At 52.6% G+C, this 14,698-nt stretch overlaps 2 protein-coding genes across 2 annotated transcripts; both read right to left on the reverse strand.

The window, feature by feature from the left end:
• Positions 1–3,810: 3,810 nt before the first annotated feature.
• On the reverse strand, positions 3,811–4,755 carry LOC125622557 (olfactory receptor 10S1-like). The gene has a single exon (XM_048820633.1). It carries the CDS (start codon positions 4,753–4,755, stop codon positions 3,811–3,813), a length of 945 nt encoding a protein of 314 aa, XP_048676590.1.
• A 3,727-nt stretch (positions 4,756–8,482) lies between these two features.
• Positions 8,483–9,415, reverse strand: LOC125622548 (olfactory receptor 10G6-like). Its single transcript, XM_048820628.2, has one exon. It carries the CDS (start codon positions 9,413–9,415, stop codon positions 8,483–8,485), a length of 933 nt encoding a protein of 310 aa, XP_048676585.2.
• Positions 9,416–14,698: the final 5,283 nt, after the last annotated feature.

Consider the following 14,698-nt stretch of genomic DNA (forward strand, 5'->3'; position numbering starts at 1 on the left):
GCTGATGTACCCCCTGGAAGACCTCTGCCTGCCCCCGTGTACCCCTGGCTGAGAACCACTGCCCTACGGAATGGAACCCTGGTAGTTGCAGCAACAGTAAAAATGGACAGTCTGTCATCTCTCTTCTTATTTTGTGTGAGACACTTTATCCTTCTACACAGAACAGTTTTGTCGTCATAAAAAGTACATAAGAACATAAGAACGGCCAGACCAAAGGTCCATCTTGCGTTTGTCCTGTCTGCCGACAGTGGTGATCCCAGGTGCCCCAGAGGGAATGAACAGAACAGGGAATTTAGAATTAAGGGCCCAGAATAGACAGGGGCCGGATGACCCGTGGCTGGAAATCGGCCTCGCACCATTGGAGTCAATGGGCCACACCTGGAGCTGGGCGCACTGGTGTAGTTATAATAAACTCCGTGGTGCCAGATCCCCAGCTGGTGTAAACCAGAGTAGCCACAATACGGCTGCTGAGCCTCCGGCCCGCCGCTGGCTGTGAAGCAGACAGATCCGCAAAGCTGCACAGCTGTAACTAGAGTTTTAAGGAGCTGTGAGGTGTGTTTCCCTGTTGCTTGGTCAAAGTGTTACCACGTGATTTCTGGTACCCACTGAGGCTCGTTAAAAAACTTGCAGTTCCTCCCTGCTTTGACTTTTTAATTGTCGCCTTTGCTCCCTGCTTGCAAAGTGTGTAATCCCCAGGGCTAATTAGGGAGAGCTTTGAATTATTGTCCCTATGGGGCTTGTTAGCCGCAGCAGAAATGTTGGCAAACAGTGAGTGTAAATGAAACCCGACTGCGTGCAGAGGGGAGCTAAGTCAAGGTGAGACATTAGTAAGGCCAAAAATCCCTGGAGAACAATTACAATGTAACAAGCAGAAGCAGACATCTAACACCAGATCCCCACCTGGGGTAAATCAGCCGAAGACCCGTCGAGTTCAGTGGGACTCCGCTGATTTACTCCGGCCAATGAAATGGACCCGGGTTCCGTGGAGAATTTCTCAGCAACAATCCCTCACAAATGGATGGTAAAGACAAGTACAGAGTAGCACATCACAGCTAAACACCCTGTGACAGCCAGATGGCTCATGGGTGGTCTGGAAATGGGATATGGGGCCTTCCCCCTCTTGGGGGCACCAGCTTCAATCCGGTCCTAGAGCAGGGGGACGGGCTGGCTCGGGTGGTGGTGCAGGGTGGGGAATGGGATATGAGGCTTCTCCACTCTAGGGGCAGCTGGCTCTGATCTGGCCCAAGGCCACGGGGTCTAGCTGGCTCAGGGCGTTAGGAATAGGATATGAGGCCTTTCTCCATTAAGGGTTGCCACCCCAGCTCCAATCTGGCCCTGAGCTAGTGAATATGGGAATGGCATATGGGGCACTGGTTCCAGTCCACTAATGGCTGAGGGTCATTAGCGCAAAGGGGGCATTCGATTGGCTCAATAAAAGTATTTGGCAGTGGCCCACCCTACTCCCAGGGCACGTACTAGTGGAAACACTGAGACATCGGGCACCAGCTCCCAGCCCTGTTGTATTGCTTGTTGGAGGTGCCAAGTGTCAAATGGGGCAGTGACTCTGAACTCCCTTCCCGCTCCTGGCGCGGACCCTGCTGGGGAATGGCTCTGAGTCCCAGTGTGAGGGTGTGCTTCAGGGAGTGAGGTGGGAGGTCCAGTAGGGGGCGCTGGCCCCTCGCCGTCGGTGCTGACCTCAATGCCCCAATGTGGTGTTAGGGGGCATGATGCATTGGGAATTTCCCTCTTTTGGGTTAAACTTGAAACCAACTCTCTGCTCCTAGTCGCCTTGTCACTTTTCCTTAGAGCTGGTGTCCAGCCCAAACTCAGACTCAGTTTGTTTCATTCTGCCTTCTTCTGTTCACTCTTTTGGTCTGAACTTGGTACAGGGCTCTTCTTCCTCTACAGTAATGCACCATTATAGTGCACTGTAAAACAGCCACGGTGTCCCACCTCCGAGGTGGCTACCCTTCAAAAGGCAACGAGGCACCTCACAGGTGGGTTATTTAGTTAACATTTTCCAAGCAGTTTCAAGTCTTTGGGTGAAAAATCCTCAGGACTGGCAATCAATCCAGCTATGATTAATCATTACAAAGAATCAGGCAACAACTGGAAATGCTGTTTAAAGCCTTGCACAGGCTTTCTACTGAAAAAAGGTATCCGTTTTTATTAACATTCAGCATCCAATAAATGTAAGACAGGATTCCACGGGGAAGAAATGTACTGCAGTCATTGTTATAGCTAGTTTTCAATTCTCTTCGTATGAGTGAGACGAAATAAGGGAGCTCGATGGATAGATGAGATATTGTTTGCCGTGTTGTAGCCATGGTGGCCCCAGGATCTGAGAGAGAAAAGGTGGGTCAGAGAACACCTTTCATTGAGGCAACTTCTGTTGGTGGAGGGGACAAGCTTTTGAGCTAGACAGAGCTCTTGCCCACCTCTGGAGGAGGGAACCAGAGTGTCACAGCGAAATACAAAGAACTTTGGCCCAGATCCTCCCATTGGTTTCAATGGTCTGGAGTTTTATTATTGCTATTTTCCAGATACAACCGAAATAAGTAAAAGAATAAAACCCCAAGGAAGATAACACAGCTTCGGCAATAGTTAAAATGGTCAGACTGTCACTTCTCTTCAGGTCATATGTTGTATGAGATACTTGATCATAAGGGGTTCACACATGTTGTAGGAGACCACCTGCAATGAAAAAAGAAAAGGAGGACTTGTGGCACCTTAGAGACTAACAAATTGGTTAGTCTCTAAGGTGCCACAAGTCCTCCTTTCCTTTTTGCTGATACAGACTAACACGGCTGCTACTCTGAAACCTGTCACTTGCAATGAAGCCGTCACTTTTAACATCTCTGCAGGCAAAGGACAAAGGAAGTTTAGTAGGCACCACATTATGTTACAAAATTGTTGTAATGAGCAATAAGACCAGGGTCTCCGGTTGTTGGGATTCCTTCCAAAGCCTGTTCCACTTGGCTGATCCAGCTCTGGGAGAGCACTTCATCCAGTTCCCTGGGGAAACTCACTTCTACTCCACATCTCATCACTCAGGTCCCTTTATTCAGAATACAGCAAAGTGACGCTGAGTTGATCCGACTCAGCTCACCCCACTGATGACATGTCTGAGCGACTCGCAAATCTGTCATGGATTTAGCCTCCCAACAACCCCAAGGGAAGCAGAAAAACAACATTAACTGTCCAAAAAGTTGATTAATGCAGAATTCAGTGCAGCCACTCGCCGTGCTCTGGGCACCCTTAATTCTGCAATGACAGAGAGTTGGGGTGGTTAGTTTCCACGGCTGTGTCAATCCCAGCAGAGTGCTCAATGCTAAACTAGTCCATCTCCATGCCCATGAGACAGCAGCGGGGACTGGCTGGATGGGTCAGTGAACGGTTTGAACTGGCCTGCTTTCTCTGAGGAGTTATAGCCCGAGGAAACAGCTGGTGGGGCAGCCCCGGAGATGATGGTACCAGGCGATTAGATCCTCACCGGTTACACTGTTGTTACAGGGAAACTCAGCTGAGCCCCCACACTGGGAGAGAGACACCTCCTCATTGACTCCTCCACCTTGAAAAACTACCACCTTTGAGCTCAGACTGTGAACAATAATCTAGGTGCTGACTGGAGAGCTTTGGCTAGCCTCAGGGAGCGAATGGCATTGAAGATGACAACCTCCTAAAGTGGCCAGATAGAAGAGAAATTTTGGCTGGCCTACCATAAGGGTCTAGGAGAACCCTGCACTCATGGGAGATGGGCACCTTGTGTCCTTGGGCTTCTTTGCAAGTCTCCCAGGAGTTGGATCTATCTTATGCATGCAGAGAAAGTGTTTGTCCACAAATCAGTTTCCTCAAGGCCTTTTTCATCTCCTTGTTTCTCAGGGTGTATATAAAGGGGTTCAGCAGAGGGGTGACTGCAGTATAGAATACAGCCACTACCCCGTCGGATGCTTGACTCGAAGAGGGATGCAGGTATATGAAGACTGGGGGCCCATAGTACAGCAGCACCAGGGTGAGATGGGCGCTGCAGGTGGAGAATGCCCGCTGCCTCCCTTGGGCCGTGCGGATCTTCAGGATGGCGGAGGCTATGTAGGTATAAGAAACGCAGATGAGCAGGAAGCAGCCGGCCACCACTGCCCCAATGTTGGCCAGAATGACGACTTGATTGATGGCTGTGTTGGCGCAGGCCAGCTTCAGCATGGCGGGGATGTCGCAGACGAAGTATTCCACGTGATTGGGGCCACAGTAGGGCAGGCGAAAGGTCAGGAAGGCCTGGATCATGGCATGGATTGAGCCGGTGAGCCAAGTGCCGGCTGCCAGCCACAGGCAGGTCTTTCTGCTCATCACCACGCTGTAGCGCAGGGGGTGGCAGATGGCCAGGAAGCGGTCGTAAGCCATTACCGTATAGAGGAAGCACTCGGTGCTGCACAGGAAATGGAAGGCGTAGAGCTGCGCCACGCAGCCGCCGAAGGAGATGGCCCTGCCACCGGGCCCCACCAAGCCAGCCAGGATCTTGGGCACGGTGACGGAGGAGAGGCAGGCGTCGAGGAAGGAGAGGTGGCCAAGGAAGCAGTACATGGGCAGGGCATGGAGTCGAGGATCGCAGAGCACAGTCAGGAGGGTGAGGGTGTTGCCCAGCAGGGTGAGCAGGTAGAGGAGGAGGAAGAGGAGGAAGAAGAGAGAGGGAAGCTCCCTGGTGTTTGGGAGACCCTCCAGGATGAATTCCGTCACTGGCGTTTGGTTTCCTGGCTCCATCTGCTTCCCCCCTGTGCAGAGCAAGAGTAGCTAGAGCAGTGCAAATCAGAGCAGAAGTTACCCCAGTATGTGTCTCTCTGTCTGTCTCTCTCTCTGTCTCTCTCTCTCTCTCCCACACTCAGTTCAATGGAGTAACATGCCACCGTAACTCAGAGGTCCTTTCACACTAGTCTCCCACCGGCCCCTCATTGCAAGGCAAAGCACAGCGATTATTCATCCCCTCCGGTATCTATCTAGACCCTGTGACTGTTGCATGTGACAGCCTCAGACTTTTAAATGTATTTTTTCCTCAAAATACCTCTCCCAGGGTTTAGCATCCCTGGATTTACAGCCTATGAGCTGAGGCACAGAACAGCTCAAAGACACACAGGAAGCCCGCATCAGAGCAGGAGATTTAAACTCAGGTTTCTCAGATTCATGGCTCGTGACTTCACTGCTGGACCGTCCTTCCTCTCATCTTGTCTCCTCTCACCTCATCTGTGAACAATGTCCTGCTAATGTAGGTAGACAAATAGCCTGATTACCAGTCTGTCACCTCCTGACCAATCACTATAGATTACCTATCTATCTCTCTATCTACCCCTATACACACCACTGTTCTCTCTTGCACATTATCCATCTAGCCTGGTTCTCCTCTTGTCACCCATCATCAGCCTGCTGGATGCAGGAAGGGCGTGCTGGAGAGATGCCGAGTGTCACAAACCACTGAACGATGCTGGAAGCTGACCCTGTTGGCCCGTGTATCTATTGCATGATTTCAGTTCCAGTTCCAACACTTGCCCACGCAGGAAAGTCAATGTCCAGAGCGCCTGCACAGATGACATCCAGCATGAAATCAGGGGGGTTGTACAAAGCAGGAAGGGGGGTATCCTCTCCTGATCAGGGAATGAGGTGATCCCAAACTGGGAGAGGTTAGGGAGAAAGGACCCACTAGAGGCAGATAAACTCTTAGCTCCCCTCTGCAGGGTTTCTTGTACCGTGCGTCCTATGAAAGAGCTGGTACCAGAGCATCAGATCAGAGCCTGGGCTGGATGGACCTTGGGTTAACCTGGTCTGGCAGTCCCTCTGTCCCTAAAGAAAAGCCGTTCCCCGGCTCAGACACACTCACCACTGTCACGGGACCGGGATGAGGAACAGCCGCTTCGTTGTCTCTGCTGTGGCAAAGTGCCTGAGTCAGCCAAGTATTTGAATGATATTTTCACCCTTGGGTACGCTGCTCACCACGCTCCTGGGAGCTAACTGTCTGACACAAATCCAGGCGAAGCCTCGCCCCAGGTGTCCCGTTCCCAGGCCCTGTCAGCAGGGGAGAGCAGGCATCCCATCGGGATTCTTCGCTCAGTGCCTGGCGTTCGCTACCCAGGGCTGCGTGGCTGCTAGCTACACGGAGATCCTTTTAACGTGCCCCTGGCAGCTTCCAGAGCTTTACTGGGATGAGTCTGCATGGAGCATGATCTAGTGGTGAAAACCCGGCAGGGCAACGCTCAAACAGGCCAGGCACTGTGGGGAGAATCCCAGGGCTCAGATTATAGGGGGCTCTGGGTTGGGACTGCGGGGCAGCAGCCCAGCTAAGGTTGGGGGAAGCCTGTTGCTAGAGTAGCAGTGGGTAATCCCTGCTCGTGTAAATCCACCAGAGCTCCATTGGTGTCAATGTGGCCAGACCCCCATCAGCATCGCTGGAGTCATAGCAGCACCTCTGAATCAGGGCAGCCGCAGAGCTGGCCGATGAGAGCAACCTAGATAAATAGGTCTTGCCACATTCACCTTATGTGGGTCTGGGAAGGAATTTCCCCCCAGGCAGTGATGGCGGGGTTTTCTGGCCTTCCTCTGCCATGGCCATCTGGATATGTCTCACTAAATCAAACCCCCACCAGTGCAGGGACCCTCCACCCCAGGAAATGATCACCTCAGTAACTCCTGTTTTCTGCCTGTGGATGTAATGTCTTGGTCTAATTTCATGTGTTGGCTTTAGTGGGAGGATGCTGGGAGGGGTTGGTGGCCTGCGAGATACAGATGGGCAGACTGGCTGTGCTGATGGTCCCATCCGGCCATAGACTCTATGGCATGTTACAACAATTCCAGAAGCCTCCATTTTATGTCCCCGTCTGCCTGGACCGCATGTTCCTGGTGGGTTGTATAGAGGCCTGTGTGTGTGAGAGAGAGTTTCGTTTCAGTTTCACGTTGTTTCAGTGTTTCCCCTTTAACTCTAATAAACTCCAAGTCATCACTAGCCCCCGCTCACTGGGGCAGACTGATGTCTGCAATGGCCTCCCATCACTGGCAAAGAGGTTGGACCAGCTGCCTCTGCCTATCCCCAGGCTGCCCCTCTGGAGCCCTAGTACCTCCTCAGGCCTTTACCAAGGCCTCAGGCTGGAGTTCCCCAGCTCCTCTTGCCTTTCCCCAGCACTGCTCAGACCCAGGTACCCTCTGTTCCCAGGCAGTCAGGCCCTTCTCCCTCCAAGGCTGGAGAGCGACTCCCTGCCGTCTGGCCCGGCAGCTCTTTTATAGGGCCCAGCCTGGCCCTGATTGGCTGCCTCCCAGCCTCTTCTTCTTGGCTCTCAGCCCCAGCCTTCTTCCAGGGCTGGACTTTAACCCCTTCAGGGCCAGAGCGGGGTGACTGTCCTGCTACAATTGGCAAAAGGAAATGTTTTCACTTGGGTGGTGGCAGCATTACCAGCCTGGAGTGGCAAATATTAATGTTTGGAGTCCTTGCAGGCTCCAAAGTGCCAGAGTGTGGAATCAGCCTTGACAGCCCCTAGCTGGGTTTGTGTTGTGTACACAACAGGCTTGGGAGGACCCCCCAATCCCTGCTGTGTGGAGTTGGGATTTGTAGTACCAGTCATGAGCATAAGACAGAGTTTCATAACCATAGTCTGTATTCATACCTCAGCTTGACCACCCAGTTCAGACCACTACAAGCTTTCATACAAGACCCTCCCTGTATACATTTTTTCACAATGCTCCCTGCCTGCCCTGGCTCCGTGTGGCTCCTGAAAGTGGCAGCGTGTCTGGATCCTAGGTGCAGGGGTGGCCAGGGCCAGGGGGTCTCTGCATGCTGCTCCCACACTCTACCCCAATCTCCAACTCCTCAGCTCTCATTGGCTGGAGACAGGGAACTGCAGCCAATGGGAGCTGCGGGGGCAGTGCCTGCAGACACGGACAGTGTGCAGAGTCCTCCTGCCCACCCTGCCAGCAGCCAAAGGGATGTGCAGTTTGCTTCTGGGAGTCATGCGGAGCAAGGGCAGTCAGGGAGCCTGCCTTAACTCCTCTGGGCTGCTGAACCAGGAGCTACCAAAGGTAAGCACTGCTGTGAGCCTGCACCCCTCAACCCCTCCTGTGCTCCAACCCTCTGCCCCAGCCCTGAGCCTCCTCCTGCACCCCAACCCCGTATCCCTGGCCTCACCGCAGAGCCTACACCTCCATCCAAAGCCTGCACCTCCCCTGAACCCCAACCCCCTGCCCCAGCCCAGAACCCCCACACACACACCTAACCCCTTGACCCCCCCCAGCCCAGAGTCCACACCCCAACCCTCTGCCCCAGCCTGGTGAAAGTGAGTGAGGACTGGGGAGAATGAACAATGGACTTTTCAGCTGTTCCTACTCCAAGCCACTGACCCCAGCTCCTCCACAGAACAGAGGCAGAACAGGGGAGGCCTGACTTCTGTCTCCAAGTCCCTCTCTCCCTGGTCAGTTCTCAGGAAGCTCCCGCTAGAAGCAGGATAATCATAGCTCAGGGCCCCAGCAGTTTCCTGCCCCCCAGTCTCATCAGGGCATCCTTCATCTCCTTGTTCCTCAGTGTGTCGATGAGGGGGTTCAGGAGTGGGGTCAACGTGGTGTAGAATACAGCCACCACACCATCCAGTGGGTGCCAGGATCCTGACCTCAGGTAGATGAATAACCCAGGCACATAGTAGGTCACCACCACGGTGACATAAGCCATGCAGGTGGAGAAGGCCCGGCGCCTACCCTCGGCTGAGTGGATCCTCAGGATCACCGAGACGATGTAGACATAGGATGTCAGGATCAGCAGGAAGCATGTTAAGGCCAGGAAACCAATATCCACAAATGTCACCAGTTCGTTGAGTGCCGTGTCCCTGCAGGCCAGCTTCGGAACAGCTGGGATATCACAGAAGATGTATCCCACCCTATTCCCTTGGCCATAGGGCAGCTGGAAGTTGAGTGCGGTCTGTATGGTGGAGTGAAGGGAGCCTCCTAACCAGGTCACTACTGCCAGGCACAGGCAGGCTTTGTGGTTCGTAATGACGCTGTAGTGCAGTGGCTTGTAAATGGCCAGGAAGAAGTCATAGGCCGTGACCGTGTAGAGGAAGCACTCGGTGCAGCCAAGGAAGTGGAAGAAGAAGAGCTGGGCCACACAGCCCTGGAAGGAGATGTCCCCGCCGCCCGGCAGGAAGCCGGCCACCACCTTGGGCACCACCACTGAGGAGACCGTCATGTCCAGGAAGGACAAGTGACAGAGGAACCAGTACATGGGCTTGTGCAGCTGGTGCTCCCAGGCCACCGCCAGCAGGATGAGCAGGTTCCCACACAGCGTCAACAGGTAGAGGAAGAGGAAAAAAGGGAACAAGAGAACCCGCAGCTCTGGGAGATATGGGAGCCCCAGCAGGATGAAATGAGTCAGCTGGGATTGGTTCACACACTCCATTCACTCAGCCTGTGTCCCTGAAGGTGAACCCTGGTGTTAATGATTAATGAGCAGAGAAGCAGTGGATGATCTTTGCAGGGGCATTTGGGACAAGAGTCACTCCTGTGCCAGGAGAAGAATCGAGCCCAAAAGCCCTGACTCCCAGCCTCTCCCCCTCTGCTCTACCCCACTTGACCCTGCTCAACTCCAAGAGCTGGGACCTGAACTCAGGAGTCCTGGCAACCAAATGCCCTTGCTCTAACCCCCTGGACTCCACTTACCCCCAGAGCTGGAAACATAACCCAGGAGACCGGACTCACATCCCCTCCTCACCCCTTACATCTCACTTACCACCCAGAGCTGTTAAAATAATCCAGAAGCCCCACCCCACCCCCAATCTTACCCACTGAACCCCATTTCCTTCCCAGGGCTGGGGTTACAATCCTACAACCCAGGAGTCCTGCTCCTAGCGTCCCCTCCTCATCTTCTAACTCCCTGAAGCCCACACAGGAAGTCCTTCTAAAGCCCCCATCTGAGGACTTTGGTGTCTAGTCCTCATGCTGGCCTCACTGCGCAGGTGTGGATTTCAACCGGGGTGCTCCACAGATGAGAAGGGGATAAAACTTCCCACTTTGGGGTCAAACTCAACTTCTAAGTGACCTGGGATAGGGAAAAAAAACGCTCTGGAAAGTCAATACTGGAACTGTCCCCTGCAGAGGTTTTTGCCCTTCCCCTGGTGTTGCCAGTTCAGGCCACCATCAAGGAGCGAGTGGCTGTTCTGTGGCATGAAGGACTCACTTGCCATGGGGTGAAATGGGAATTTTCACTAGCTAGGAACCTGGCCCTGTAGTGAGGAAGAGCAGCAGAGATAGACTGAAACAGGTGACAGTCCCGTCCTGCAGCTGCCCCTCTGGATACAGTTACCTGGAGTGTGTTGCAGCTGGGGTGCGTGGCTTGGTCTTCAAGCAACTCCCATTTGCTCTCTTCCATGCTCTGAGATCTCCCTTAAATTCCCCCAGTCAAACATTTCACACAGGAGGTGGCTTTGGCTCCAGTGTGATGCCAGCCCAAACAGGCAGGGACTCGCGGTAAATGTCCCCTATGGGAGATCATCCCAGAGTTGCTGGCTGCAGAGTTTGTGAACTTGCCTTTCATGGTGGGAGACTGAGCTAGATGGGTCCCGGTGCTGATCATCTCTGGCAGTTTCTCTGTTTCTATGGCATCGATGCTCCACTCTGTTTAATTTTGCCCTCAGCTCTGGTGTGTCCTTTCTCTCTGGGGGGAGGGATAGCTCAGTGGTTTGAGCAATTGGCCTGCTAAACCCAGGGTAGTGAGTTCAATCATTGAGGGGGCCATTTAAGGATCTGGGGCAAAAATTGGGGATTGGTCCTGCTTTGAGCAGGGGGTTGGACTAGATGACCTCCTGAGGTCCCTTCCAATCCTGATGTTCTGTGATTCTGCAGCTTCTTTTAACCTGGCGTCCCTCCTGCATTTGTCTCTGTGCTCTCGCCTCTTCCCCCTCGTGTATTTCTCTCCCCCCAGTGCCACTCATATTAAACTGTCGACATTTGCTGTATTTTCAAGCAAGTAATGACGTCACCCATTGGCAAACCCCAATGGTCATCATTAGAAATGGTGTTTGGGGCAAAAATGAAGGCGACAGAGCATTGACTTAGCTGTTAAAGGAGACCATGGATCTTAAAAGAATGGCCCCATGTGGGACTTCAGGGTGTGAGGTACAGGCTCAGTAGGGGGTGCTCTCCCCTCCAGTCAGTGCTGACCACCATGCTCCAGAATGGCACTAGGGGGCGCTTTGTTTCATGCAATGGGATGAGGGGGGTCAGCAGGGGTTGCTCTCCCCTCCAGGTCCATTCTGAACCCAAGGTGGCATTAGGGGGTGCTGTGTTGCAGGAACCAGGGTGATGAGTCTGTTGGGGGGTGCTCTCCTCTCTGAATCAGCGCTGACTGCAATACTCCAATATGATGCTAGGGGGTGCTGTTCTTCAGGGAAGTGGGGCAGGGTGCTCAGTAGAGGGAGCTGTCCACTAGCAGTCAGTGCTGAACCCAATGCCCTGGTGCATTGCTATGGGGAGCTGTGCTGCAGGGAGTGGGGCAGGAGCTCAGTATAGCAGGGATCCTCTCACATACACACCCCACCAATATCCCCTTCCCTCCTACACCCCACATTCTCCTACACAAATACACACCTGTTCCACCCCCCTCCTGCACCCCACATTCCCTTGCACACACATAAATCAGTTTCCCCTCCCTCCTGCACCCCGTGTTCACACACACACACCAGTTCCTTCTCTCCAGCATCCCACATTCCTCTCCACACACACACCAGTTCCGCTCCTTCTTGCAGTCCTCTTTTTTCTGTCTACGCATGTACAGTGTTTCCTTTCCCTCTTGTCCCTGTCCCCCCACAATCTAGGTTTCCACTTCCTTCCTTCTGAGTTCCCTCTCTCTCTCTCTGTATATATATATAAAAATGTTAATTTTGGCTATTTTTCATAACTGGCATTTTATCTGCCAGCATATAAAATCTTCTCCTTTTGAAGCACTCACGAAGAATTTCCATCTTTCAAAATGGCCTCACTCCCCTTAGCTCTCAAGGGAAGTGAAACAACAGCTTCTCTCAGATGACTGCCCTTTTCCAAAATGGCCACTCCTCCCCGCTTGTATCCAGCAAGAAGGAAGCCAGCAACCACCGCTGATAAAGCTTTTATGAGCAGCCCAGGAAATTACAGACCAGTCACCTTATCTTCTGTATCAGGAAAGATAATGGAGGAAATAATTAAGGAATCAATTTGCAAACGTCTAGAAGATAATAAGGTGATAAGCAATAGCATGGATTTGTCAAGAACAAATCATGTCAAACCAACCTGATAGCTTTCTTTGACAGGGTAACAAGCCTTGTGGATGGGGGGAAGTGGTGCATATGGTATACCTAGACTTTAGTAAGGCTTTTGATACAGGCTTGCATGACCTTCTCATGGGCCAGGGTTTTTTACAAATGGACAGCGACATTTGTGCCTGCCAAAGATGCTCATAGAATCATAGAATATCAGCGTTGGAAGGGACCTCAGGAGGATATCTAGTCCAACCCCCTGCTCAAAGCAGGACCAATCCCCAACAAATACTCATGGGGGAGACAAAACGGCTGGCTGTGTTACAAGAGTGCTCTGTAAATGGACCATCTCTGTCTGTATGTGGATGTTTGCATTGTTGTAGCTGCATACCTCTCCCAGACCTGGAGATGAGCTCTGGGTAGCTAGACAGCGTGTCTCTTTTTTTCACCAACAGAAGTTGGTCCAACAAAAGATATTCCCTCTCCTGCCTTGTCTCGCTGCATGTCGATCGTGTGTTATCAGACAAAGTGCAGGTAGATGGTGCTCAAGGACACACAGCGTCACTCCTGGTCTTTGTAGGACCAGTCGAACTCACTGTTACCCTGTGTAAATGGTTTACTGTGGGCTAGCTGTGACTCAGGAGACCAGGACTCACTTCCCAGTTTGGCTATAGGCTCTGTGGCTGATCACTGGGCACTTCAAAGGGGCCTAAGGGAGTCATGAACCATGCCAGGATGTACCAAGTCTTCATGGCCTCCTGCTGGGTCCTCAATTCCTGCCTAGAAAAGCTGCACAGAAGCAGCCAATCTCAGTCCATGGGCTCAGATAAAAGGAGCGGCAGGGCCTTGGTGGGTCACTTCCCAGCTGGGACCAGAGGATCGAGGATGGCAGCTCTGCTCTGGTTGCATTTGCTGGCTCTGCGAGTGAGAAGACCTGAGAACTATAACACGAAGGTAACAAGTGGAGGGGAAGGGAGGAGGTGGGAAGGGGCCCTGGGAAGCAGCAGCAGCAGCTAATTAAAGGGAGCAGCACATGGAGGCTGGGAACAGGGTCCCTGGGCTGGAACCCGGCGTGGTGGGTTCCTCCACTGGCCACTGGCAAAGGGGCCTAAGCCCCAACATGGGGACAAGTCTCTTTTAGAAGCCTGAGCCAAGGGTGGGATTTAAAAGGCCCAGCAACCGGGCTGAAGCCCTGGGTGAAGGCAGACGGTTTGATGGACTCTTTGCTACTCTGGAGCAGGCCTGTTTTTTCACTGTGTGACTTGGCCGGAGGGCTGAGCCACTGAAGACCTGGCAAGGGGGTTGGCCAGCTGGGAGTGCGAGGGAGGAGAGGTCATGAGCGGAAAAAAGATTGCAGTACCACACCTAGCTTCTAGGAGGTGAGTGGCCCCAATCCCAGGAGCCCAAGTCAAACTTAATGTCTCTGGTGCTCAGCCTGTGAAATGGGGACAATAACCCTTCCCTACCTCATAGACGTGAGGATAGATTCCCTGGTGTAAGTGAATTGGGGGATGGAGCGGGGGGTCATAGAGGAACCGGCGAGATGCATGCCCTCAAAGTCTCCAGACTCCAGCCCTAGGTGGCCTTAGCTCAGCCAGATGCCAGGAAGAAGGACCTTTGAAATAGGAGATATGGATGGAAATTTTCTGGGGAAATGTTCTTGACCTTTTTATTGGAAAATGCCAATTCAGCAAAATGAAAACTGCTCGCGAAGCAGTTTTGCACACAGTGGTACTGTGCTGAAACTGGCCTGCGGGGACATGGCGCTCAACCAGCTGATGACATTTTTGGATATTGGCTTCCTGACCTTCACCTGCTTCCTGCTGATCCTGACATCCTATGTCTACATTATCTCAGCCATCCTGAGTAACCACTCTGCCGAGGGCAGGCGCCGGGCCTTCTCTACCTGCGAGGCTCACGTCACCATGGTGGTGACCTACTATGTCCCTGTGGTTTCATCTACCTGAGGCCAGGTTCCCAGCACACTGTGGCAGGGTGGTGGCTGTATTCTACACCATGGTGACCCCGCTCCTGAACCCCTTCATCAACATGCTGAGGAACAAGGAGATGAAGGATCATAGAATCATAGAATATCAGGGTTGGAAGGGACCTCAGGAGGTCACCTAGTCCAACCCCCTGCTCAAAGCAGGACTGATCCCCAATTAAATCATCCCAGCCAGGGCTTTGTCAAGCCTGACCTTAAAAACCTCAAAGGAAGGAGATTCCACCACCTCCCGAGGTAACGCATTCCAGAGTTTCACCACCCTCATAGTGAAAAAGTTTTTCCTAATATCCAACCTAAATCTCCCCCACTGCAACTTGAGACCATTACTCCTTGTTCTGTCATCTACTACCACTGAGAACAGTCTAGAACCATCCTCTTTGGAACCCCCTTTCAGGTAGTTGAAAGCAGCTATCAAATCCCCCCTCATTCTTCTCTTCTGAAGACTAAA

Source organism: Caretta caretta, chromosome 13 (genome assembly GCF_965140235.1).
Source record: "Caretta caretta isolate rCarCar2 chromosome 13, rCarCar1.hap1, whole genome shotgun sequence".
Taxonomy (NCBI): Eukaryota; Metazoa; Chordata; order Testudines; family Cheloniidae; genus Caretta; species Caretta caretta.